The sequence below is a fragment of the Pinus tabuliformis genome, chromosome Q (assembly GCF_031772625.1).
Source record: "Pinus tabuliformis cultivar Carrire ecotype Pingquan chromosome Q, CPIR1, whole genome shotgun sequence".
Classification (NCBI taxonomy): domain Eukaryota; kingdom Viridiplantae; phylum Streptophyta; class Pinopsida; order Pinales; family Pinaceae; genus Pinus; species Pinus tabuliformis.
In genome coordinates, this window is record NC_142296.1 from 231,204,353 (window position 1) to 231,224,898 (window position 20,546).

The 20,546-nt window shown below is 36.8% G+C and overlaps 1 protein-coding gene across 1 annotated transcript in view; it reads left to right on the forward strand.

The window, feature by feature from the left end:
- LOC149219039 (uncharacterized) overlaps nt 1-20,546 on the forward strand; it is a 482,479-nt gene that overhangs the window by 182,410 nt on the left and 279,523 nt on the right. Inside the window, exon 6 of the mRNA XM_089382522.1 lies at nt 20,261-20,336. Within this exon, the coding sequence (XP_089238648.1) occupies nt 20,261-20,336 (76 nt within the window). The remainder of the gene's footprint in view (nt 1-20,260; nt 20,337-20,546) is intronic.

Sequence of the window (20,546 nt, forward strand, 5' to 3'; positions counted from 1 at the left end):
GCTGTTAAAGGGGCCAAATTTGTACATTAATCAGCTGTCTTAGGGTTTCAAATTTATTTTTGGATCTAGGGTTTCAAATTTTCTAAATTTTTCATTAGGGTTTTCTTTGGGTGATTTCATCATTTTAGATTGCAGGCCTTAGATAATTTCCTTTTGCAGGTTCCCTGTTTCGGTTCTCAAGGGTTTAAAAATTTTGCCTTCATATCTGGGGAATCTATTGTAAGATTTTCATCTGCAAAAGACAGATCAGTTGGTGCCTCAGCTTTGCGAACGAATCCTCAGAATTGCTGCTGCTGCTTTCCACTTCACTCCATCTCCCTTGGCCTCCTGCGTCCTGCTCCTCTTGCACACCCGCCTTCACCTGCATATATCCTTACGATCTTCAATTTTCACTCAGCTTCATTATTTCATCTACGTCCTCTCTCTCGAACCCGCATGATAACCTGCAGATTTTAAGACTAGAGTCAATTTATGTATATCGTGGGCGTCAGCAAACAATTCATCGATACACAACTTTTCATTCATGCAGACGGCGTGTCCCTCTTACTATTCTGCGCAGGGATTTCTTGAGGTTTCATCAGATCTGATCATTCCATTTACAAGCGCTCAGATTTCTGAATGTGCGATGATCATTTTCCTCTATCGAAAGCAAAAGGCATAAATCGAATTCATCAGACCGTCGAATCCATCTTCGTTTGCACGTCTCAGACAGTTTACGTGGGCCAAGAGCATCGTGAGTTTTGCGCAGGGTGATTTCTGAAGATGCGTTAAGCGTGTGGGCATCAGAAGTTTTCAACAGCCATCTGTCGAAGATTTCAGGCCATCACGCAGGTAACAACGTACATCACTTTCGTTTCTGTTGAGAGAGGATCGATTGCCAGGTAAAACCCTAAAGCATTACCGAGAACGATTTGATTTGCTGAGGGATAGGCGTAGATCGATTTTGATACGCAGAGGTAACGTAGGTATAGCTTAGATTTTTATTTAGTTTTTTTTTACGATTTGAATTTTAGTTTTATTTACATAAAAAATTTTGAAAATCATGTTTTGACTTTCAGCTTTGGTTTATCCGTCGGTTCTTAAATTTTGTATAGTTTTGTTTTAAAATAGATTCTAATTTTAGTCCTTAGTTTTATAATCTTTAGATTTTAATAATCTTTAGAGTTTTATAATTTTTAGATTGTTTTTATTTGTATAATATAAAAAATAAATAAAAAATAAAAAAAGATTCATTTTATAATAGGGTTTGGTCTAGCTTTTATTTAGATTTAATTTTTATATTTTAGTTAGATTTAAATGTTATGTTAGAATTTATGTTTTAGATATTAGTTAGATCTTAGAGTTTAGTTTTAGATTTTTTTTCTTCTTTAGGATTTTTATAATATAAAAAATGAGAAATAAAAAAAAAAATATAAAAAGGGATTTATTTGTAAAAAAAAATTTAGATTTAGTTTTATTTTTTTAAAATAGTTTAGTTTTAGACTAATTTTTTAGATTTCATTTTTTAAATTTTGTTTAAAAAAAAAAAAAAAAAAAAAAAAAAAAATTGAAAAATATAAAAACTTTGTGGAAATTTTTCTCCGTCAGATCCAGTGATTTTTGGGATTTATCATCTTTCATGCTGAGATCTAAAATTTTCAAGTCGAGATGCGAAATTGATATCTGGTTAATGGTTTATGATTCGTGGTGGTTTAAAGCATTCATCTCTTTAAAATTCTCGGTTGCTGGATATCGTTTTGATCGTTCTATGAGCATTGTGATGATAGATGGTTGCTGTTCATGGTCCATGTTTCTTTATCATTTAAAAAGTAATCATTTAAGCATTGACTCCATAAGGCACTGGTCTGTTAAATTAAACAAATCTTTCGAGTGCTTTTTATTATCGTATCTCGTGTCTCCCAACCAACTGGTCGACAGTTGGTCTCATCACCTCAGAGGGTCTACCCCCCTTAGCCGCGGGAGACAGGCTTAAACGGAGGGACCGGGGATCAGAGTGACAGCCTCCGGTCTGAGCGTTGTCGTGTCAATCTGCGCGACAACACTATCAATATACCAGACACCGGCTCAAGCCGATCTTGACAAACACACAAACTCATCTTCCAATCTAGAAGATAATTCTAAGGCTTCTTGATTATCCATCATTTTTTGTGTTATTTCCTTCCCAACACTGAATTCGCAGCTGCAAAAATACACGTCTTGCTCTGCGTGGAAACTGTTGCGCTGCTGTCGCTGCCTCTGACAAATCTCGATCTGGAAAATTTTATTCTTTGTCGACTTACTCAGAGAATTATTTTTCCACGAAAAATTTGCCCACCTAGCAAATGGACTGCGCAGCTCCTCTGGTGTTTCAAATTGCTACCTACGTAGTGCTTTTGAAATCCTTCTTCCGGCTACAACCGAGCTCTTCTTGCTTTACCAGTGCTCTGATACCATGTGAAAATTCGGAGATTCCGAATTCTATTGCAGTAACTGATAATATTTCTTCTATTTGTTAAATTACTTAAACAAATTATTTGTAGTTTTCTACGGAAAATATCAAAATACATACACTGCAGCCTTCACAAATAAAATTCTGTGGAAAGTAAATACAAGGAAAATACTAGCACATATATAACCACAGTGACAGTTATTTTTGGACAATTGTCCTTGGGAAAACCCAATGTGGGAAAACCGGTGCAGTAGATGAGGGTTTCTTTTATTAATCTACAACAATAATTTTTGTAGAAGAAAAAATAGAGGAAGAATCACTAAGAGAAATTTACTAGTGAATTTCCCACACTCCACAGCATTTTTCTGACCCCGAAGAGGACCTCCTGCCCTTTTGCTGGCCTTTCTGTGTCATCCTTTATGCAGTGACTGCGTAGGTCGTGTGTCGACCCTTTGCGCTGATGATTTGCGTCCCTCCTCTATGCTTCCCCCTCCAAATTTGTCATGCACTCTCAGACTACGCCGATGCCCTCTTTCTCCCACCTGCAACTCACTCTCTGACTTGATTTTCTCTTGCCGAACTTCAGCCATTAAGAAAATCGATCTTCTTGAGCAACTGAGTATTTGCCATGGTGTGTTCTCCATCTACCCGTCGATTTCTTCTTATAATCTTTTGTTGGAGCACCAACGACCAAGATTAAAACATAATCGATGGCTCAGATTAATAACTTGTCTAGCTGTGTGAGTTTCTAGATGATTCTCACCACATCTCAATTAATAATGATTAATTAACCATATTCCCTAAGTTTAGACTTGGGAAATAATTAAAAAATTGGTTTTAATAATCTAATTAAGACACTTTTGGGTGGAATTTCCATAAATGATTTCTGGGTTTTGGAGAACTCATTTATTCTAGCCTCTCCACAAAGTTTCATGGCTATTACACATCTAATTCTACAAAAACGAACAATTCATAATGTACAAATAACCAAAGGGGTACATGGAAGATCTCAAACCACATCATCTATGAAGAAGTTTAGACACTGTAATGCCATGGACTAGATTCCTGACTAGGCAAATCTATCCATTGGTCTCTCAACAATTTTGGCACCGCAATGCCATGAAATAGATTCCTGACTAGGGCAATCTATTTGAGTGGGACTAAGATGGACTCAAGCTTTCATCCCTTCTAGGTACCATCAGGCTTGCTTGCTAACCATCAACCCAAGAATCCAGGTGCGTGTCAGAGCTCAATGACCAACGCCACCTTTCCAACTTCGGGACCCAAACATCAACACAAAGTGCCAGCCAAATGTCTTCCCAGGCAATGCTTCACTCACAAAGCCTCAACACCCCTTGATCCAGCAGATCAAGGACCACAAATCTCTCCCGATCAAACTGATCGGTAACCAGCATGCTACCAAAAAAACTTCCAAAGATTTACTTGTACAACCACAACCCCAACCAATAATATACTTTCACATGTACATAATCAAATACAAACCTCTGGGGTCATTCTAGATGTTGCTCCTTAACTCTGTAGGACTACCAACCAAATCTTTGACAAACTATTCCTCAATTTCCTACTTTTCATGCAGCAACATATCCTCCGAAATTCTTTCTTCAATAAAAAACCAAGCTATGCCCTCCCTCTCAACTAGGAAGCACCTCTTCATATGGACTCTCTCTTAATCTTAGGGAGATCTCTTCTATTGAGGTTTCCTCAGGGATATCATCTTCTTCTTTTCGTCATTGGAGAATCTTTCGCGGCTTCCAACCATTTCATCAGAGTTATTATCATCCTCATCATGCTTGTCACATTGAGCATCTTCACCAAGTTGAAGATTGTGTACTTGCACAACTTAGATAGCAAGTACAACCAAATCTATAGAAGCATGAAGTTAGCCATATCAAAATCACGGAAGCATTTCAACTTTATACATATCAGATACCCAAACTAAATTACAAACAAGAGACATGTATTCTTCAACATCTTGCTAGGGACTTTGTCATAAACCCTAGACTACTTCATAATAACTTTCATTCCATCTAGGGTTTCAATGTGTCTTCCAAAGGTATGACATACCTTACTACAACATATAGCAAACCCTAGAAACAATTCAGACAAATATAAAGCATCCAACAACCTTTCAAAATTCATATGTTAGACTTCTCACTAGGGTTTCATACAAATCCTAGATTTCATACAAAAGAATCAATCGAAGTCAATTACCGCTAAGCCATTATCATGACCAACTTCCACTAGGGTTAGTTCCAACCCCTAGATTTTCAATCAACCATCAATCACAACTAAAACTCAGATTTCAGCGATCATACACAAATCTCAAATTATCATATTGATATCATACATCAGAGATTTCTACTTCTACTAAGGTTCAACTCCAAAACCCTGGGACTCCATTTTCACAATCTCAACAATCATTAAATAGATTTCAGATTGTTACATACTAGACAATGTTACTATTAGGATTTTGCTGCAAAACCTTAGATTTCCAAATATCATCATCCTAGAATCTCAAACAAGGACTTCCATTAAATCTTAAAACTTATGACCATCAATAACTAGGTCGACACACATATCTAGTAATTCACAATCATACATAAGCATATCATATGTCCGACAACATTAATATATCTGACCTTGACCAATCTAGGGTTTCAACCAAAAGGACATATCTATATATGCCTAGATTCCATCATCATGCAAAGGCAATTCATATCATGTGATAGTCAAACCCAACTTCACAAATATCAATAGACATATAAGAAACTAGGGTTTACACATATACCAAGGAAATCATTTCTAAGACAAGTGAGGGTCTTGCTCACACATTCCACCAAACCCTAATGAGTTAGGGTTTCAATGTAGAATCATAGCAAACCCAACATTACCAATATTTCAATGGTTTTAGGATTTTAGACCTTATCATTCAACCCAAAATCCCAAACATTATATCATCAATAAGACTTCAAACAACATTTCACAATATCCCTAAGCAACTTAAGGTTTCAGACATTCACATTAGCATACCCTTAGGTTAGGGTTTTCCAGACCCTGTCTAGGGTTCTACAAAATTAGTTAAGAATATGAGTGGGGTGGGTAGATTTATCAATAGATGAATCACTCAAGACAAGAATCATTATGATTCAAGAGAGCTAGACACAACAATTGTTAATAATGTAGAATGGGTTGCCAAAAAGAATGATTATGAAGAGGACAAAGCTCATGATCTAAGACATACCTTTTTATCTCCAATGCTTTGTCTTGTGAGGCTTTCTTTCATAATTCTTGAGCGTTCAACAAGTCATGATCTTCTATATCTGTAGACATACTTTCAAGCAAAACATGGGATACCAAGAATCATGATTTAACTTCTCAAGTTAGATCTCCTACATAACCATGGAGGATGGAATCCTATAAATATTATTCCTTCTTTCAATCAAGGACTTTTATTTGACATCCTAGATTACTTGTAATTTCTAGAAGATAAGGATCGAGATTCTAATATGAGATTTAGTATGTCATCTAGGGAGTACTAACTATGTATCATTTGAAAATCTTTATGATTATACTTACCTTGTATTTTACATACCTCTGATTCTTGAGAGCTTATTAACCTTGTCGTAGTAACAATACTTACTTGTACTCAGATCCTGAAAGAGTGCTTGAGTTTGTAAGGACAGACTTCGGATAGTTTATGTGATGACACAGTCCACTTCGGTTTGTACACAGTAATCCCAATCTTCGTTGTTTGTAGGAGTGGCACAGTTCATTAATGATGACAATGTGGTGGCAGCAAAAGCTTCTTGCTGTGGTTAACCCTTATCACTGTTTTAGTTCTTATAAATATCAATGCTCCAGCCTATGATCCTATCAAAACTTTAACCACATATCATAGAACCCGAATTCTTTTATGACTGTAACTTCACCGAAAATTTATGAACCCAATCTCTGAAGTGATCGAGCTGTCTCGCTGTAGCTTACATCATACTTATACTTGTGATACTAGATGTCTTGAGTTCATTACTATCCTGTGGAGTGAAGTTATATTTTTCTTCTAGACTGTGAGATCATCGACCCTTGCTCTCTGAGATGATTTGACTGTGACTGAGATTAATACCTAAACTTTTCATTCTTTGACTTGTCACCTTGAGGTATAGCGAAATTCTCTTTCTTCAAGGTGTCTTAGCCCATTGTATTCTTAGCTCCATTAGCCCAAAACTGCCGTCTTCAAACTGCCTTTTGATCATGACCATAGTTCTGATCCCATTTTGGGAAATCCATAGGTTGGCAGTGTTGTCGCACAGATTGACACGACAACGCTCAGACCAGGGGCTGTCACTCTGATCCCCGATCTCTCCGTTTAAGCCTGTCTCCCGCGGCTAAGGGGGGTAGACCCTATGAGGTGATGAAGACCAACTGTCGACCAGTTGGTTTGGGAGACACGAAGAAAAAGAGCACTAAATTGATTTTGTTAATTTAAAAGATCAGTGCCTTGTGGGTTTGATGTTTAAACGATTATTTACTAAATGTTGCGGAGATGTAAACCATGTACAACAATCATTTATCATCAAATAACTTGAACGATGCAAGATATCCAGTAAAACCACAATGTTCTTATAATGATTAAAGCTCAATAACGATATCCAGATATTAAAAAAAATTTCGAAAAGATAAATGATTTAACAACAACGCAATTATGAACATCAACCACATATCATATTCATGCAGCTAATCTTCAAAATGATCATTCATGAGCAGATTCGCATAAAATGATAAATATTCATTCCACATCAAAAACTTGGGTCTTAGCAGGAAAAAAAATAGAACGTGATAAGTCCCTGAGCCAAGACTGAATCTGGCAAAAAAATTTCCACGATATATATTATTTTTTTATTTTTTATTTTTATTTTATGCTTTTATGAGTAAAATCTAAGAAAATTAAAACTATTTAAACTAAATCTAAAACTTAAAAAATTAATTAAATCATCAAACTAAGCTAAAAAAAATAAAATTAATTCCTAAATTAAAACAAACTTTTTAAATCCTAAACCAAAGTCTATTCTAATCTCAAACCTAAAACATATATACATAATCTAAGCCAAAGAACATAAGAAAAAAGGAAATTTAATACATATGAAAATCTAAATAAATCTAAAGCCTATCGAATTCCTTTTTAAAATTTTTATAAAGTCAAAACAAACAACAGAAAAGGCGCTACGCTAATTCTAACAATATCAAAAAAGAAAAAAAAAACAAATCGAAACCTGAAACATCATCTCGCCATACGAATATTACCGCAACGTGATTCCTGTTTTAGCCGTTTATAGGTGTGCAGGTTAGCGGCATTGGAGCAGATCGAAGGGTTCAATCAATGAAAAACGCAGGTAAAGAATGCGTATTGTGGTTTCGATGATGCAGGGTTTTGTGATAGCGTGGGTGGACGCAGGCGGAGAATGCTGCGTGAAGAGACTCGAACTGCCAGATGGAGGAATGATGCATTTACCACACAGGAATAATTTGGAGTCGGAAATTTTTTTGCTGCTACACATGCAGACGGCGGAAGACGCAGGAAGAAAGGAAAAATCGAAGCTGGAAACCCACACACGACTGAGCTGCTAATACATTGACAAAAAACTGCGCAGAAGCCTGAGCGATTTATCTGATACGTGTTTCACCATATACACGGATTTGAAATCGAAAAACTGAATGCTTAACAAGATCTAGCTGTTACCCTAACCATGCTAACCAAAAAAAAAAAAAAAAATCGATTCCGTTTTTTATTTTATTTTATGAATGAAAGGCTAACGCAAAGAGTTTAAATGAAACTTGAAATGACCAAAACGAGAATCGGAAATTAGGAAGATTAGGAAATGCGTAACCTCAGTATCTTACCCACGCAGATTCGCCTGGAAGATTTTTGCAAGCTTACGGAAGTTCTGACAGCGGCAGCCTCACATAAATTTGCAGGTGATTCAACGGATAGAGGGCAGCAGAATGCTGGCTGCGTGGTTGAGCAGGTAGTCAGTGCATTTGCAAGTTCCTTTGATGGCGAATGCAGCCCCCAGAAAGGATGTAAAACAACGATAATTTCTGCGTTGATCAGATCTGCGATTTTGACGGCAAAAGTTTTTCTTTTTTCTTTTTTTTGATGGCAGAAGGAGGGGTTTGTAATGTATGAATGTAGGGATGATGAAGAGGTGATGGGGTTTGACGGAACTGAGACCAGGCTGAGTTAAGTTTTGATGGGAGCACAATAAAATTTTCTTCTTGTAAATAATGGAACCCCAGCTTTGAAGAACAAATGATATCTGAAACCTCTGGACAGCAGAATAGTAAACCCTGCAAAACTCAAATTTCCTTCAGAATTTTATCTTCAGACCTGCAGGTGGAAAGCCAAAAATCCGGAAAGATATATGCAAAGATTAAAAATAAAACCCTACAAAACTGGTCCAAAATTACAAAATTTACAGCTCTAGAACAGCCAGATCTGTCAGTTATCATCAATAGTATTTCAGAACTTTAGATTTACAGTGAAAATACTTAGGAAATCTCTCATACAAATCAGAAAAAATAAACTAAATGACTAACCCAGGATAAAAACTAGCTGGGCTCTGCAAAGAAATGCTTGCGGGAGTTGGCTGGTTTAGCCTAGAACTTCCCCAAACGCCCACTGGTCTTCTTCAATAAGGGTTTTCTGCACAGCTTGAATCAACCATCAGTAAAGAGAGAAAAAATAATACTAGATCTCAAAAAGCAATGGAGATACCTGCCATTACTCCAGAAACCCTAATACCATTCAAACCCTAGCAAGTGAACAAGATACCTGTGCTCACAATACTCTATAATAAGCTGTTATTAATGGCGAAAAAAATAAAATATGCAGAAAATAAAATAGCTCACAGCACTTCCAGAGAGTAACACCAGTAAGATTTGAACCCCAAAGTCTTTCTTTATTAGCACCAGAAAAGTTTACAAGAGAGCTTCTTCAACACAAGACTCCAAGATCGAATGATCTCAAATGACCCCTAGCACCCTATTTAAAGGAAAAGATCCCAACAGCTAGTTCAAGTGATCCATGTCAAAATGATCTCGACCGTCGATGAGGATCAAGATATCTCTTGATCTCATCCGTCGAATTTTTAATGTATTAAAAAATTGAAATTCTGCATTTATTTACTCAAAATATTATTATTTTATTATTTTTAGGTTTTTTACTTTATTATATATATATATATATTTATTACTTTTTAGCTGATAAGCTGGAAATTTGAGGTGCACAGGTAAAGTTACATCCAAGCCATAAACTAATTCAAAGGGAGATTTACCAGTAGCTTTCTTCTTAGTGATTCTATCTGCCCATAAAGCATACTTGATTTTGCTGTCCCATGATCTCTTATTATCTCCTACTATCTTCTTGATAATGGTTATGAGATTCTTGTTACTTGATTCAGCCAGACCATTACCCTGAGGATAGTAATTTGACGAATGAGATAAGACAATGCCATATTTGAAACAAAAAGATGAAAACTCTAAAGAACTAAAAGCTTTGGCATTGTTAGTAGTGATCTTAGCGGGGACACCAAATCTAGTAATGATATTATTTTCAATGAAATCCATAATAACCTTTTCAGTGGCATTCTTAGCAGGAATGGCTTCAACCCATTTAGTAAAATAATCCGTAGCAGTCAAAATCCATGAGTAGCCATTGCTAGAATTTTCATGGAACTTCCCTATGAAGTCCAGACCCCAATGCTGAAAAGGTGCCTCTACAATGACAGGTTGTAGAGGCAGGGCAGCAAGCTTCTGTTTTCCAGTGAATAGTTGACAGGCTTGATAGGTTCTAACAAACTTGTGCACATCAGAAAAGATTGAAGGCCAATAATAGCCAGCTCTCAGGATTTTGTGGGCGGTAGTTCTAGCAGCATAATGACCACCACAAAATCCTGAATGAAACTTAGAGATTAATTTCTTGGACTCAATGTCGTCAACACACCTAAGCACTATGCCCTCAGGATTTCTCCATCCAAGGCCATCCGTCATAAGGCAATACTTAGTGGCTTTTAGTCTAAGAGCCCTTCTCTTATGAGCGACTAAATGGTTAGGACATGCAAGATTCATCAAGTAATAAACTATGTCCTTGTACCACTCATGCTCTCCTAATCTTTGCAACTCCGGCGAAGATAGATCACTAAGACAAAACAAACCAAGAGTCTTTTCGTTACCTTCAGTTAACATCTGAGCTAAACCTTGGCCTTTGACCAGCTTGGTGGGTCTGATCTCTAAATCATATTCTTGTATTTTAGTAACCCACCTAGCACGCGTCCCTAAGCAATCAGTTTGAGTTAATATATCCTTGACAGCAGAATGTGGGACGAAAGCAATGATTTTAGAATAACCCACATAAGTTTTAAAGTGCTTAAGAGACTTGACCAGGGCATAAGCCTGCTTTTCCATGGTATTGTACTTCAATTCGGAATTTTGAAGTGCTCTACTCATGAAAGCAATAGGCTGCTCGTGACCATCTTTATTCTTTTGAAGCAGGACACCAACAATGGTATCTTCGGAAGCGAAAGAAAAAATCATGAAATCCTTGGAGTAATCGGGACTAACTAAGACAGGAGCTCTTGCGATAGCACATTTGATTTCTTGGAAAGCCTTTTTGCCATCTTCTTGCCAAACAAATTTCGCATCTTTCTTTAGAAGATTTTGAATAGGCTTAGCTATTTCTGCGTAATTTGGAATAAACCTTCTAATAAAATTTATCTTTCCGAGGAAAGACTGAAGGGATTTAAGATTATGAGGGAGAGGAATCTTTTGGATTGCTTCAATCCTTTCAAGATCAATTTTGATTCCTTCCTTAGAAATGATATGGCCGAGTAATTTCCCTTCCGTTACTCCAAAAACAGACTTAGCTGGATTCAAAGAAATCCCGTATTCTCTACATCTATCGAAAACCTGCCTAAGATGATTTACATGATTGGTACCATCTTTAGAGAAAACAGTAAGATCATCTTGGTAAATTTCAATAAATTTCCCGATTAACCCTTTGAAGGCATAATCCATAGCCCTTTGGAATGTAGCCCCAGCGTTTGTTAATCCAAAAGGCATTCTGATGTATTCAAAGGTACCCCATGGTGTGGTGAACGTGGTTTTATGACGATCTTCCTTCTTAACCCATACCTGATTGTACCAAGAAAAACCATCTAGCAGTGACATCATTCCAGAACCGGTTACTCTTTGCAATAAAGTCTCCATGTTTGGCAAAGGGTAATTGTCCTTCTTGCATGCTAGATTGAGGTTTCGAAAATCGACACACAGCCTTATCGTACCATTCTTTTTCCTAACAATCACCAGATTCGAATACCATGTCGAATGCCTTGTCTGAGCGATAATCCCTGCTGCAAGCATTTTCGCAAGTTCTTTCTAAACCAAGGGGGCTAATTTAGGATTAATTTGCCTAAGTTTCTGACGAAAGGGTTTAGCATTTTCATCTTTTAAGGGGATAGTATGTTCCATGACATCTTCCCTATAGCCCTTTAATTCGTCATAAGAAAAGGCTAAAATATCTCGATATTCGCGAAGTAAATCAATTAAACTTTTTCTTTCCTCCACACCAGTACCTCTACCAATTTTAACGATCTTTGGGTTTTCAGAAGTACCAATGTTTATTTCGAGATATTCGCCTGGGTCCATCTTATTTTCTTCTCTCAGCTTCGTGGCATCATGTCGATCAAAATGTCGCTCTAAGGCAACTACGTTCCTAGGAGTAGGATTTATGATATGCTCATGATTTAAAGATCCATCCTCCTCAGAAATTATCCGGAAATCCTCAAACTCATCCAAACTATTAGGAAAATGAATGACTTGCTTTTCATCATTGAATACCTGCCAATGCTCTGAGTTATCTGGAACAGATGGTCTGAATATTACTTCCATTTTGATCTTGTCGTTAATTAGCTCGTCAGATAACTGGAAAGTAGTAGCAGCTACGACAAGTTCATCTGCCAAACTATTCTGCTCTCTTGGAATTGCTTCGAGGTCAAGGGCATCAAAATGCTCCATAGTATCCCACATAGCATTTCTATAGTTTCTTAATCTTTGATTTCTGCATGTGAATTTATTTTTAAGCTGCATGATAACTAAATCAGAATGCCCTTTAATGCTAAGCAATTTAACCTTCAAGGACTTGGCCAACTCAAGCCCCAACAATATAGCCTCATATTCAGCGACATTGTTGGTTGCTTCAAATTCTAATCGATAGGCAAACTTGAAAATGTGACCAAGGGGAGATTTAAGCACTATCCCAGCACCTTTACCAGCCCTAGATGATGCACCATCGAAGTACATATACCAAACTTTATCCTTGAGACCCCTAATCTTATCATCGAGAGGAATTATAAAATTAGACATGATGGCATAGTTCCCAATGTCAGATTGCTCTTTGATTATTTCATTGTGAGGTCTCTTAGGATCTTCAACATGAAATTTTCTTTCGGGCTCTCTATTTAGTCTTACAAAGCCATCACCCCTAGGAGAAGGAATCATGGCATATGACCAATTCATTTGAATACTTCCTCCTAGATCAGAGGCCCACTTTCTAGATAACATCATACCCCAGGCATCAGGCACATCCACAACAACAATATCCATGACAACCATGATGTCTGGGTAAACTGAAAGATGAACTTGTAAATCTTTGATTAAACCATGCACTTCGATTTTCTTAGAATCCATGGCGCATATATTATAGTAGGGTCTAGAAACTCTAAAGTTAAGCTGTTCCATAACCCTTTTAGTCATTACACAAGCTGATGCACCAGAATCCAACATGCAATTATTCAATTTATACCCATTAACTAATAAGGTGATAAAGAAAGGCTGATGATCTTTGTTATCAGCATCTAAGCTTTGCAGATATATAGGAGCATCATGATAGTCAACTTCCCGAGTCTTCTTTTGAGAAGTATTGACTTGAGGACCTTGAATCGCTTTTAGTAACTTGTCTCTTTGGGAAGGGATTTTAGCAATCTCGGAGACAGGAACCCAGATTTTAGCATTGTTATACCAACTTCCCAAATCGACATCTATTCTAGAGTTTACACTAGGGTTAAAAGTTTGAAGGGGAATTTGATTCCCGCTTTGATCTTTATCCCTTCTCTGATAGGTCAAACCCTTATCTCTAGCAATTTCCAAGATTTGCTGGGGAGAGGGCTTTTCACCATATAACCTAGCCAAAATATCATCTTCATTTTCAAGGTTATTTATACTAAAAGCTGATGAAGGATTCTCAACATCACGACTTTTTTCCTTGACCTCTATCCAATCATCCATAGACAAAGGAAACTTGCTGCGTACTACATTTATTTGATCACCTGTTCCAAACATTCCATTATCTAAAATTCTTCTAACGATGGGACAAGTGGCCTCTTCATGAAGAGCATCACAAACCCGACAGTAAGGAGGAGCATTATCAATCAAATTAGTTAACGGATTAGGAGGTCTCTGCTCACTAGATTGACCTTTCCTTTGCCAATTGTTATTTCTATTATTATTATTTCGAGGTTGAAAATTCTGCGTTTGCGATCTTTCCATTTGGATCAACCTATTCTGCAAAGTGGTTATCTCCTTATTATGATTAATTTCCATAGTTTCAATTTTTTGAAGCAATTTGAGAACAAGCTCACTTTCAGGTTCTTGAACTGCTTTCCCTTTAGGTTCCTTTAGTTTTGTAGCAGCCCTATCGAAACCTGGGATCTCAGACTTCCCAGATGTGGCCTTGTCCTTTTCAAGCTCTATAGCTAAGGCTTGGCAATCTCTATAATCATTAAGTTTAGCACGCCTTAATTCATAAGATGGCTCAGAACTAAAGGCATCAATGTAAAAATCTTGGAGAGTTTTATCTGTAGGTTTATAGTCTTGAGGTAATTCTCTAACAATACCACTAAACCTTTTATTAAATTCTTCAACAGTTTCATCCTCTCTCTTTTTTATTAGGCTAATAGCTTTTACGAGGTGCCTTCCTTCTCTCTTATCTCCATATTTTTCTTTAAATGCATTAATGATCGATTCTAAGGAATCAAATGAATTTTGGGGTTTTTCAGTAAACCATTCATGAGCATCACCCCCCAAGGTTAAAATGAAAAGAGTCATTCTAACATCTTCATGATCGAAGTCAGGGGACCTTGCATATCTAGCCATCCATATATTAAAGTCTCTTAGATGCGAATTTTCACTAATAGCATTGTCTCCCTGAAAGTTAGGCAATTTATCTATCCCAACTGATGGAATAGCATTGGGATACCCTGGAATGTTAGAAAAATTGCAAGGGGCATACATATCCATGATGCTGTGCCTAACTTGACCTTTAAAAAGCAAATGAATGTCAGAGAGGGCTTCTTGTCCAAGGTTAACAAGAAGTGTACGAGAAGGGAGTTTGTGTAATCGTACCCTGAGGACCTTTTCAGGATTAGGAGTAGGATTGCACAGACTGCTTGGATGTCTTCTAGTATACACTCTTGAAGATAATATATGAAGTGGAGTCGCCACCTGAACAAGAAGTGAAACACGAAAAAGCTAAAAAAGAAAGCACCAAGGACAGAAAAACTCTATCCCCGGCAACGGTGCCAAAAAATGTTGTCGCACAGATTGACACGACAACGCTCAGACCGGGGGCTGTCACTCTGATCCCCGATCTCTCCGTTTAAGCCTGTCTCCCGCGGCTAAGGGGGGTAGACCCTATGAGGTGATGAAGACCAACTGTCGACCAGTTGGTTTGGGAGACACGAAGAAAAAGAGCACTAAATTGATTTTGTTAATTTAAAAGATCAGTGCCTTGTGGGTTTGATGTTTAAACGATTATTTACTAAATGTTGCGGAGATGTAAACCATGTACAGCAATCATTTATCATCAAATAACTTGAACGATGCAAGATATCCAATAAAACCACAATGTTCTTATAATGATTAAAGCTCAATAACGATATCCAGAGATTAAAAAAAATTTCGAAAAGATAAATGATTTAACAACAACGCAATTATGAACATCAACCACATATCATATTCATGCAGCTAATCTTCAAAATGATCATTCATGAGCAGATTCGCATAAAATGATAAATATTCATTCCACATCAAAAACTTGGGTCTTAGCAGGAAAAAAAATAGAACGTGATAAGTCCCTGAGCCAAGACTGAATCTGGCAAAAAATTTTCCACAATATATATTATTTTTTTATTTTTTATTTTTTTATTTTTATTTTATGCTTTTATGAGTAAAATCTAAGAAAATTAAAACTATTTAAACTAAATCTAAAACTTAAAAAATTAATTAAACTATCAAACTAAGCTCAAAAAAAAAATAAAAAAATTTAATTCCTAAATTAAAACAAACTATTTAAATCCTAAACCAAAGTCTATTCTAATCTCAAACCTAAAACATATATACATAATCTAAGCCAAAGAATATAAGAAAAAAGGAAATTTAATACATATGAAAATCTAAATAAATCTAAAGCCTATCGAATTCCTTTTTAAAATTTTTATAAAGTCAAAACAAACAACAGAAAAGGCCCTACGCTAATTCTAACAATATCAAAAAAGCAAAAAAAAACAAATCGAAACCTGAAACATCATCTTGCCATACGAATATTACCGCAACGTGATTCCTGTTCTAGCCGATTTACAAGTGTGCAGGTCAGCGGCATTGGAGCAGATCGAAGGGTTCAATCAATGAAAAACGCAGGTAAAGAATGCGTATTGTGGTTTTGATGATGCAGGTTTTTGTGACAGCGTGGGTGGACGCAGGCGGAGAATGCTGCGTGAAGAGACTCGAACTGCCAGAAGGAGGAATGATGCATTTACCACACAGGAATAATTTGGAGTCGGAAATTTGTTTGCTGCTGCACCTGCAGACGGCGGAAGAAAGGAAAAATCGAAGCTGGAAACCCACACACGACTGAGCTGCTAATACATTGACAAAAAACTGCGCAGAAGCTTGAGTGATTTATTTGATACGTGTTTCAACATATACACGGATTTGAAATCGAAAAACTGAATGCTTAACAAGATCTAGCTGTTACCCTAACCATGCTAACCAAAAAAGAAAAAAAATCGATTCCCTTTTTTATTTTATTTTATGAATGAAAGGCTAACGCAAAGAGTTTAAATGAAACTTGAAATGACCAAAACGAGAATCAGAAATCAGAAGATCAGGAAATGCGTAACCTCAGTATCTTACCCACGCAGATTCGCCTGGAAGATTTTTGCAAGCTTACGGAAGTTCTGACAGCGGCAGCCTCACATAAATTTGCAGGTGATTCAACGGATAGAGGGCAGCAGAATGCTGGCTGCGTGGTTGAGAAGGTAGTCAGTGCATTTGCAGGTTCCTTTGATGGCGAATGCAGCCCCCAGAAAGGATGTAAAACAACGATAATTTCTGCGTTGATCAGATCTGCGATTTTGACGGCAGGAGTTTTTCTTTTTTCTTTTTTTTGATGGCAGAAGGAGGGGTTTGTAATGTATGAATGCAGGGATGATGAAGAGATGATGGGGTTTGACAGAACTGAGACCAGGCTGAGTTAAATTTTGATGGGAGCACAATAAAATTTTCTTCTTGTAAATAATGGAACCCCAGCTTTGAAGAACAAATGATATCTGAAACCTCTGGACAGCAGAATAGTAAACCCTGCAAAACTCAAATTTCCTTCAGAATTTTATCTTCAGACCTGCAGGTGGAAAGCCAAAAATCCGGAAAGATATATGCAAAGATTAAAAGTAAAACCCTACAAAACTGGTCCAAAATTACAAAATTTACAGCTCTAGAACAGCCAGATCTGTCAGTTATCATCAATAGTATTTCAGAACTTCAGATTTACAGTGAAAATACTTAGGAAATCTCTCATGCAAATCAGAAAAAATAAACTAAATGATTAACCTAGGATAAAAACTAGCTGGGCTCTGCAAAGAAATGCTTGCGGGAGTTGGCTGGTTCAGCCTAGAACTTCCCCAAACGCCCACTGGTCTTCTTCAATAAGGGTTTTCTGCACAGCTTGAATCAACCATCAGTAAAGAGAGAAAAAATAATACTAGATCTCAAAAAGCAATGGAGATACCTGCCATTACTCCACAAACCCTAATATCATTCAAACCCTAGCAAGTGAACAAGATACTTGTGCTCACAATACTCTATAATAAGCTGTTATTAATGGCTGAAAAAAATAAAATATTCAAAAAATAAAATAGCTCACAGCACTTCCATAGAGTAACACCAGCAAGATTTGAACCCCAAAGTCTTTCTTTATTAGCACCAGAAAAGTTTACAAGAGAGCTTCTTCAGCACAAGACTCCAAGATCGAATGATCTCAAATGACCCCTAGCACCCTATTTAAAGGAAAAGATCCAACAGCTAGTTCAATTGATCCATGTCAAAATGATCTCGACCGTCGATGAGGATCAAGATATCTCTTGATCTCATCCGTCGAATTTTTAATGTATTAAAAAATTGAAATTCTGCATTTATTTACTCAAAATATTATTATTTTATTATTTTTAGGTTTTTTACTTTATTTTATATATATATATATATATATTTTTATTATTTTTATATTTTTATTTATTTATTATTATTATTATTATTATTTTTTTTTTTAAATGGATCCTTGAACTTAGCTTTTGGGAAAATTACCTAGGACTTAGGACTTATGAGGGGATTAAAACATTTCTTATGCCTCAAGACACTTTACATCATGACTTTTACAACTTTACATCCCAAGGGGGGAAAACCCATTTGACATAGACGCTCATAAACCACCCAGTTCTGCGACACAACTATACTCTAGCAGATTAACACACTAGGATTCTCCTAAGATTCTAGTGACAAAATCCATCCCGGCTTTGGGGTTAGGCTGAAGGAAAACTCTGCCGATCATGGATTGGTGAGACGAAAAACCTTCCAGGACGTAGATTATCACCTAGAAAATTAGGTCCACCTAGGCAATTTACAAACATGACTCATATCTGCTAAGATTATTTACAATTTATACATGCAGACTGGGTTTACAACATAAATTGATCAAGTTGTCGATGACTGAAGGATGGCACGGACATGTCGATCAAGCGCTACCCTTTTTTGCAAAGAAAAAGGGGGTGTACTGCTATGGGCGGTTGACCGGTAGTGGTCATCAGGCAGTTAAACGATTTTCCCTTATTATGACATTAACTTGTGATGCTTTCATTATTAGTGTTAGATTTCTTGATTATCCTTTCTTACGTCAAGATTAATCCGAAACAACCAAAGGAAGAGGACACAAGATATAGGCACGCTGCCAGGGAAAAACCCCCCTTGAGGGGAAAACCCAGTCACAAATACTTCCTTCAGTAGATTCAAAGATGAGACGACCAAGAACCTTACATTCGAGACTACCTCCATCAAGTCACCCTTCTTCCTTTCACTGTGTTACCATCATCACTACAATATCTCTGAGGTCATAGCAACAATAGACTTTAATTTTGTGATGGCACCGAGCCCACCATACTGTAGTTACTCCAAGGCACCGAACTGTGGTAGACTGAACAATCTGCATTCCCTTAACTGTGACAGCAACGAGGGTATGTCTCACAAAGACCCAAACTTCTCACTGTAAACAGCACCGAAACTGTCTCTGATATTTCACCGAAGCTCCCTCTGAGATCTAACAAATCTCCCTCCTAAATATACCGAGACTCCCTCTGAAATATACCGAAAATCCCTCTGAAACATAGAGAAACTCCCTCTCTGTGATCACCAAAATTTTTCTGTGATTGCGAGCTCTGAAATTAGTGAAATGTGAAGATCCTGGGTGGGTATACATAGTGGTTTGTCTGTCCTAAAATAAGCCGGCATGATCATCATGAACCGATGTGTCTCCAATTTATGTTAAGGCCAACTTGAGTTATATTAATTGAAGCCGACTTGTAGATGATCTAATTGAGGTTGACTTGAATACTTCGAGTAGGTAATTTGCTGAAGAGGATGACTTGATGGAGGAGCCTTTGACCCAACAATAAATGACTTTGACAATAACCTAAAGCCTGCAATGGAGGCTTGACCTATAATTGACCCAAGCATGAAACCCATGCTTTAATAAGTCAATTTAATAAAAATTCTTCACTTTCTTTTGACAAGTACATTACATGATGACTCAAGTACATTAATGAAGACTGAACATAGTTACATTTTCCAATATGAGGGTCATGATCCCTGGGATGAGAGCCCTAGACTGTTGTATTATAGTTTGTAATATAACAAAAAAGGGTTGAAATTTTTTAAAAATTGTCATGTGTGCTGGTTGATTCGCTGGTGTGTTTTTTCATTGTGCAAAGTAGGATGGTTGTGGCACTTGAGTGTGTTTGTGGCAGAGATTTTAAGACCAAACCCAGATTCTCATTTGCCATGGAAATTCAACACTTTGGAGGAGTAGATACCCCCCAGTCATGGCTGCTTAGCCAAAGCATTGCTTCCATGAGTTGTGAGATATATTTGCTTCGTGTTGACCAAAAGCATTCATTAAAAAATAGAGAATTGCTTTATGTTTTGTCTGTAATTAAAGTTAGAAAACTAAACAGTTTCTTTCATTTCCATTATAACAATCTTCTCAATGAGGAAGAATTTGTGTACTTACCATTCTGAATATAATAATACATGTTGTTGATCAAGTTTCTTCAATATTTTCTGTTTCTTTTCTTGATGTCGAGTTCTGAAAGTGGGACAATCTAGATCATAAGCTTAAATACTAGTTTTCATTTCCTGACGTTTGTTTGGATGCAAGTGCAGCTCAATTTTGATACATCTCACAGTTATAACATTCTTCAACAGTCTTGGTGATGCTGGTTTACAAGGTTCTTTGCTGGTATGTTAATGTAATGGAACTTTTAGCAATTCAATTATATAGCATTGCTGCAATGCTCAAACAACATGATAATTGTTAAAGGTTATAAGAAAAGAGAATTTATACATAAACATCTGGGCCTGTTTCCATGAGGGTGGGAGAAGTCTAAAATTGGAAAATTTTATTCCTTAACTGGGATCTACATTTGTGACAACTGAAAGATTATTTTCA